This window comes from Eurosta solidaginis, chromosome X (assembly GCF_040869045.1).
Source record: "Eurosta solidaginis isolate ZX-2024a chromosome X, ASM4086904v1, whole genome shotgun sequence".
Classification (NCBI taxonomy): domain Eukaryota; kingdom Metazoa; phylum Arthropoda; class Insecta; order Diptera; family Tephritidae; genus Eurosta; species Eurosta solidaginis.
In genome coordinates, this window is record NC_090324.1 from 38538309 (window position 1) to 38546725 (window position 8417).

The 8417-nt window shown below is 44.7% G+C and overlaps 1 protein-coding gene across 4 annotated transcripts in view; it reads left to right on the forward strand.

Moving 5' to 3' along the window:
* The window catches only part of LOC137234314 (polycomb protein PHO-like), a 162491-nt gene extending 158113 nt beyond the window's left edge, over positions 1-4378 (forward strand). For 3 of the 4 annotated variants that reach the window (XM_067757922.1, XM_067757921.1, XM_067757920.1), the window contains 3 exons: positions 2362-3787; positions 3852-3971; positions 4026-4376. In XM_067757922.1, coding sequence (XP_067614023.1) covers positions 2586-3787; positions 3852-3971; positions 4026-4158 — 1455 coding nt within the window. In that variant the 5' untranslated portion in view covers positions 2362-2585 and the 3' untranslated portion in view covers positions 4159-4376. Of the gene's footprint in view, positions 1-2361; positions 3788-3851; positions 3972-4025 lie in introns of all 4 variants that reach the window. The other variant, XM_067757923.1, reaches the window with a different exon arrangement.
* The last annotated feature ends 4039 nt before the right edge of the window (positions 4379-8417 follow it).

Consider the following 8417-nt stretch of genomic DNA (forward strand, 5'->3'; position numbering starts at 1 on the left):
AGGTATCCCCGGCAACGATGCAGCAGACCTATCCGCTAAATCAGTACTTATGGCACCTGTAACGACATGCAACATCATAGAGAAAGGAGATAGCCGGCGATTCATCTCAAATCATCTACGCCATAAACGCACGCAAGAATTGCAACACTACCACCACCACCACTACAGCAGCATTAACCTAATATCGGAAACCCCAAATTATCCAACAGATATTCCCAAAGGGCACATAAAAACCTTTTCACGTATTCGTCTTGGTCACACACTTCACACGCACCAATACCTCCTATCTGGAGAACCAAAACCGTCTTACCCATTTTGTTAAACGGATCTAACACTAAAACATATATTCACCGAATGCCCCTACCTCGAAGAAACCAGAAGACGCTACCTAAAAAGCAACTGGATTGAGCTACTAAAAATACCCACCAAAGCGAACATAACTTCAATCAATAACTTCGTCAAAGACATTAAAGCACACTTCTAACATTACTTTAAAAACTTACAAAAAAAAAAAATTATTCGATATAACTAATTCCCATCGAGCGGATAGCCCTGGCAGCTAATGCTCATTTGACATATTAACTTGTTAATTTATTTTAATAATGTTAATAAATAATAATAATAATAACAATAATAAATGTGCTTCTGAGAGACTGACTTCTGCCTAAGGCAGTCCACAGCGTCTTGTATGGCGGCAATCTCGGCCTGAAATACGCTACAGTGATGCGTAAGGCGAAACGATCTTTGTATGTCCAATCGTTCCGAACCCCTCCGACCCTGTTATCCAGTTTAGATCCATCTGTGTAGATCTGAATGCTGTTAGTGGGCCAATCTGGGTCATTCACCCACTGTTCCCTCTCAGGGATTAATATCTCATATCCCTTGTTAAAGTTGGTATGTGGTTTGCAGAAATCTGTCCATTCTGGTATGCAGAATCTGTCGAAAATTTCAGTATGGTTGCAGTGAGACCATGTGGTCAGTTTCCTCAGCCTAATACCTGCACATGCTGCATATTTTTTGCTTCCAATATCTAAGGGTAGTAGGTTCAGTATTACATTAATAGCCTCCGTTGGCGTTATGCGGATGGCTCCGCTTATGCATAGTAGTGTAGATCTTTGCACCTTTCGAAGAGCAAGAACCGTCGTGGATTTATTCAGGGCGGGCACCATACCGCCACCGCGTACAGCAATATTGGCCTAATTCTGGGCATGTATCATGTATATCATTGGGGACATACCCCATTTCCGTCCAATTGCCCCTTTACATGTGTAAAGGACAACCGTGGCTTTACGGACACGTTCCGTGGTGTTTTGTGTCCAGTTCAATTTCTTATAAAGTGTGAGCCCTAGATAGTACGCGGACACACTTAACTTAAGTACTGTGTTTGCCAGCACCGGAGTTGAGAGAGGTGGTATCTTATACTTCTTCGTAAAGAGCACCAGCTCCGTTTTATTTGGGTTCACGCCCAGACCATTATCAGCGGCACATGCTTCGACCCTTCTTAATTCCACCTGCATCATATCGCAGAGAGTTTGTGGAAACTTCGCACTTATCACTAAAGCATGCCCCTTAGCAGCTGATCGCCAACAAGACCCACAGCAGAGGGGATAGGACACCAACTTGGGGAGTACCCCTACTGACGAACCTGCTCACCGATACCTCTGCCGCTTCCGTTGATTTACCATTCATATAGGCGTGTTGTGCTTCAGAGAGTTAGTCATTCACTGCCTCCCTGATATATGTTTCCATCAGCCTCTACATCACCTTTAGTTGAAACGAAGATAGACTGATGGGTCTGAAGTCTTTTGGTTTCGTGTGGCACGCTTTGCCTGCCTTGGAAATAAATACCACTTTAGATCTTTTCCATGTACGTGGGATGTGGTTAAGTGCCACGACACCTATTTTAGGACAGCCCTTGGTCGGGAAAAATCTCGATTCGCTCCTGTACAGCAACGTCACCTTGGCTTATTGTTAAAGATGCGCAAGTTCATCGAGCATTTGATACACTTGCATCTAAAGCTGCGAAAAGCTGATTTAAAAGCAGATGTTATGGCAACAAATTAAATGGGGTTACACTGAAAGCACAGCCCTTGGTCGGGAAAAATCTCGAGTCGCTCCTGTGCGTAGAACCGGCTGCCTTGTCTTATTGTTAAAGATGCGCAAGTTCATCGAGCATTTGATACACTTGCATCTAAAACTGCAAAAAGCAGAAGTTCACATTAAAGAATTCACAAATTCCATGCAAGGTGGGAAGTCGAATTAAAGTTAAAGATATTTATAAAAACGAAAAATTATATTTTTGGCTTTTGAAAAATAGTGAATATTTTTGATATGGTCTAAGTTTTATTTTTCTCCTTTCAGTCGGAGCATATAGTTTGCAAATATAAAATCCAATGGTAAAGACTTTTTCACATATGCTAGTAAGAGCTTTTAACGGTGATCCTTTTTTTGATTTTACATTGCCAATAACCACAACGTCGAGTTCGTTAGTTGCCAATTACAAATTGTCACCCTAATTTAAAATTTGGGATTCCAGAAACTATAAGCAAACTGTATAGAAAGTGACTGTTGGCGCTACAAACGTTATGAATGCAGATATGGTAGGTCAAATTCGAAATGTTGTATTCGATAAGCAAGGAGCTCAACATATGCCGTCTGCATTTAGTAGTAATGCAGTACCTTTTAGTCTGCAGCGCCAGCGCAAAAAATGTAACAGCAAAGCCGAACTTTTTCAACTGCAGACTATTGGCACCGGATTCTTTGATGCGAATAATACAAATTGTTACAAGTCTTTTGAAACAAAAGAGGAGCCTATTAAACCTCGTCGTTGGGAACAAAAGCAAGTCCAAATTAAAACAATGGAGGGCGAATTCAGTGTGACAATGTGGGCTTCTGGTAACTCAGATGACGAAAGTTCAAATCCCGAACAAAGGGCAGTATTTCCAGATTTAATAAACTGCGACGAACATAATGTAAACAACGAATGTGGCATTGTTGATACAACTCAAGGACTTGTGCATGACATCAGTACAAATAATATTGAGCAGCAAGAATTTGTGTTACAGCGACAAATAATTTTACATCAAAAACAATTACAATCCCATCTCATAGTAGAGGAAACAGTTGATGTTGACAATTCATCGACAACTGCGGATACTAGCTGCCCTTCAATTCTTTCTTCTTTAATTGTTGAAGATACACCTAATCGCCAGGAGCTATCAGATATATGTTCTATAGACAAAAAGGCACGTCCAAAAAAGACAGTATCAAATAACTCAACTCTAACACGTATATCATCTGATAAAAATAGGGCAAGAACTACTGTTTTGCCAGTTTCAGGGGCAACTGTACTATCCACGCCGTTAATCCATTCTGCTGACACTGCTGTGATTACAATGGCTAATATTGATGACGGTAGTTTATCAGCCGCAGCTTTGCCGGTGGGTGTTGTGTTACAAAATACACGTAATATATCTTCTTCACCACCGCCTTTGAGCTATAGCAACAAAATGAATACTGTGGCAACAGAATCGAATTGCAATGGGCCTGGAGAAAAACGAATTGCTTGTCCTCAAAAGGGATGTTACAAATTTTTTCGTGATAATTCGGCTATGCGCAAACATCTGCATACCCACGGTCCCCGTGTTCATGTTTGCGCTGAATGCGGTAAAGCATTTGTTGAAAGTTCAAAACTAAAACGTCATCAATTAGTACACACAGGAGAAAAACCATTTCAGTGTACTTTTGAGGGTTGTGGAAAGCGGTTCTCTTTAGACTTTAATTTGAGGTTGGTTAGTTGTACTTTTTTATTAGAGGCTAAATTATAAATATTTTATTTAATATTTTTCAAGAACGCACGTACGGATTCACACAGGAGATCGGCCATACGTTTGCCCTTTCGATGGTTGCAATAAAAAATTTGCGCAGTCCACCAACCTGAAGTCACATATTTTGACACACGCGAAAACCAAGTAAGTATCTCATTTATTAAGATTGCACTTATCCTTTTAATTATAACATTCCAGGCGAAACTCAATGGGTGGGGCCCGCAGTAACATCAGCAATAACAATCAGGTGCAAATAACTACACATAACCTTATAAAGGTTGAAATTAATGAGGTGGATTCAAACTCATCCTATATCGTATATACAGATTAAAAAATTAATTTACCACCATGAAGTATAAAAATATAGGGATAAATAGGATAGCTCGTACTCATTACATATATAGAATTAGATTTTAACTGGTTACAACTAATTTTTGAATAAACACTATTTTAACTCCGCTGTTGTTGGAACATTAACTCTTAATCAGCGATACAACCATGATTAAATTGACATCAGATCATGTTACGATAATCTGAAGAAGAATGCACCAGAGAAATAGCGGTATTAAAGTGTTTGTAGTGTAGGGCTGCCATAACGTCCCGAACGCAAGCTGTTTCGGTATATAAACCCAATTGGTCGAGTGCACGCAGCTATGTCCTATTATATCCCTGTGTTTGATTAAGTCCGCAGTTTATCTGGGTGCTTTGTATAGTATAAGATTGGCGGAGTAACATTTCGGCAAAGCGGTGTCGTGTAATAAACATGAGTTAGATAGCTAAACTCTTCATCGTCATAATTTCTTAATAATTTTGCCACTTGGCTGACTGGTTGGGTGACGAAGAGCAAGTATGCTTGCATCACAAGCTAACTCGTCGCCTTGGGCGGGCTATTTCCCCGCTGTTCTCACCCACAGCCCCAAGAACAAAAAGAGGCTTCATACCTGCATATGTGCGAGAGAAGATAGAAATAGACGTGATGGGGAGATATAAAGGCTATTCGCTTCCCAAGGCAGCCGGTTCAATGTACCGGAGCGACTCGGGATTTTTCCCGACCAATGACTGTCATCTCAGTGTAACCCCATTTAATTTGTTGCGTCCCTCCCACAAATTGTCATCCTCCCAGCAGCTCCTTGCAGCAGGACTGCTCCATATTCTCTTGCTCCGGGAAGGTATCGAATCCAATCCGGCTCTGACCCCGGTCCTGAGAAATGGTTTTGCTGCATCTGTCGGAAAAGAATCTTTTTAGGACGGTCATACTTTGTTCAGTGTGTCTCGCGTAAGGGATGGTTACATCGGACAGGTTGTTCTGGGCTTGATCCCAAAACCCGACGTCCACGTAACTTTTATAAATCTTTTGTGGCTCCTTGCTGTTTACGCCCAAGGGCGTCCCGTAGTCTACGCCTAAGCCCCCCCCCCCGCCCCCCCCTCCCCCACCCCTTTACCTTCCAGCAGCCCCACTGCACAGCAAGCCACAACAAGTACCCCCTGCTGCTCGCGCCCCACGGCGCCAGCAACTCAAACAGCTGCTACCACTCATAACTACAATCTTCGTAGTAGAGTCGGAAGCAATGCTGAGCAACAGCCCCTGCCCCCGTCTTCTCCCCCCCCCTCTTTTTCGGCAGCAATCGTGTAGGTCAGGGAAACAGACTCTTAGTCCCTACCTCCGTTTGCACCGTTTGCCAGCACAGAATATATATGTTTGCGACATCCGCCCAATGCAGCTCCTGCCATGGGTGGTGCCACTAGATGTTCTGGTCTCCGCGACGGCAACCCCTCGACGGGTTTCATCGCGCCATGTTGCCAGGTCGCAAACCCAAATCATCCGGGTACCCCAATGCTTGCCCAAGGACGCCCAGTCCCAGGGCCACAACAGCAATTGCGTCCTGGTCTTCCTCAACCCAGGCGTAGACACCCGTCAGTTACCCCCAGAGTGGCGACGTCTCCTCCCATGCACTTCAGAATTCTGCAGTTAAACTGTAATGGATTAACTGGGAAGATTACGGAGATAGCGATTTCATGAAGCGGCACAACATCCGCATTGCTGCGATTCAAGAGACTAAACTAACAGCACGATCTGCATTGCAGACCTGCTCTGGGTATAATGTCCACAGAAAAAATCGCGAGAGCGGAAATGGAGGCGGCCTCGCGTTTATAATACTTCACTCTGTGCAATATTATATATTTGATCCTGGCATCGACCGCAGGGACAATGTCTTAGAACGTCAAGGCCTATATATCCGGTCAGGCGATGCAAACCTAGAAATCATCAACATCTACATCCCCCTGCCGCCTGTTGCCCCAGTGGATACCGCTCTAATATCAGAGCCTTACTCACTGGCAACAATTGCATTATCTTAGGCGATTTCAATGCCCACCACGATCTATGGCATTCAAACTTGCGGGCGGACAGTAGGGGTGAGATGTTGGCGGATCAAATAGAAGAAACGACGTTCTGCACAATTAACGGAGACGCCCCCACACGTATGGTAGGAAGCTGTCACAGCTCGCCAGATATCTCAATCGTGAGCGCAGAACTCGTAAACTGCGTCAACTGGCAGCCGATGGTAACATTGGCATCCGACCACCTGCCCATACTTATTTCGCTTGGGCGTAACGCCGACTTCATCGTCACTGAAAAACGCACTTTCATAAACTTCAAAAAAGGAAAGTGGGAAGAATATAAATCCTTTACAGACAGCCGCCTAGCTGCCCTCCCTATCCCGACTGATGCCCGCCAAGGGGAGCGTGCCTTCCGCAAGGTCATTGAATCCGCCTCGGCACGTTTAATTCCCGCCGGGAGAATTCCCGAGATCCGGCCCCACTTCCCGGCGGAGGCCGCAAACTTAGCGAGAGAACGTGACCTTATAAGACAGCTCGATCCCGGCGACCCCCAAATAAGGGATATAAACCAACGCATCAGATTACTTGTGGATGAACACAAGCGGGGAAATGGGAGGAGCACCTAAGAGGTTGTAACCTCTCTACTGGTGTGGGTAAACTTTGATCCACCGTAAATTCCCTATCGAATCCGACTAAGCACAAAGACAAAGTTTCCATCGCCTTTGGCGACAAAGTGCTGTCGGATGCGAAAAAATGCGCGAGCGCTTTCTGCCGACAATATATAATGCATCCTACGGTCGACAATGTTAGACGGAGAGCCAATAGACACGCACATAAACACAAATTCAGCGCGTCACCAATTACCATCACCGCTAAAGAGGTTGAGGACGTCATTGGTCGCGCTAAACCATCCAAAGCAGTGGGCCCAGACGGCATAGCGCAATATATAGCTTCTCCAACCCAATTGTCAACCTCACCTTCGAGCGGCGAATCCCGTTTCACTAACAGACGAGGCTCTGGCGACCCCAAGCTCCTCATGGAACTTGGGGGTGGGAAGGGAGGGATGGCCTGAAGGTTAAATGTGGCCATATAAATCGTTCCCGAGATGGTCGGGCCAGCACCTTAATGGTGCTGTGTTACCGGAGCGTATCGGATCTGTATCCGACAAAGGACCATCACATCGATAACACTCCCCCAAAGCCTTCGAGGAGTAACCTAATCGCTACAACAACAACAACAACAACGGCATAGCCATGCCGATGCTTAAAAGTCTAGAGAAAGAGGGTTTCAAATATTTAGCGCATGTCTTCAACATGTCTCTTTCCACCTTGTCATACCAGAGAAATGGAAAATGGCCAAGGTGGTCCCGCTACTAAAGCCTGGGAAACCAGCTAACATAGGTGAGTCGTATCGTCCGATATCTCTCCTATCGCCAGTGGCAAAGACGCTTGAAGCCATTTTGCTCCCTTATTTCCAAGCAAATTTGCAGGTAGCCCCTCATCAGCATGGCGCTCGACCTATCAAAAGCTTTTGATACGGTCAACCATGGCACGTTACTGCAAGACCTGGAAGGGTCTACCCTTCCCCCATGTCTTAAAAGGTGAACCGCAAATTATCTGGGTGGTCGGCAGGCATCGGTGCAATTTAGAAACGAAACATCAAAACCAAGAAGAATTAAACAAGGGGTTGTTGTTGTTGTTGTTGTAGCAATGCTTCGCCCCACCTAACAGCCGCGACCGATCACAAATTGTCATCAATATCCTCTAACGGGAGTCCAAGGAAACTTGCCGTTTCAACAGTGGTGGACCATAAGGAAAGGGGTGTTAGAGGCGTTGGTTCCACATTACAATTAAAGAGATGGTTCGTGTCATGTGGGGACACATTGTAAGCGGGGCATATATTTTGTATGTCGGTGTTGATTCTGGATAGGTAGGAGTTTAACCTGTTACAGTATCCAGAACGAAGTTGAGCAAGGGTGACACGCGTTTCCCTGGGGAGTATGCGTTCATCTTCCGCGAGTTTTGGATACTTTTCTTTAAGTACTGGATTCACCGGGCAATTCCCGGTATAAAGGTCCGGCGCCTGTTTATTCAGTTCACCAAGGACCTGCTTGTGTTTTTTCGCTTCATTTGGCTGGGTTCTCAGGTGCCGTATTTCCTCAAAATGCTTACGGAGATGACCCCTTAAGCCCCTAGGCGGTGCTGGTTCATCAATCAGATGTCTGTTGGGATGATCAGGTTTCTGGGTATT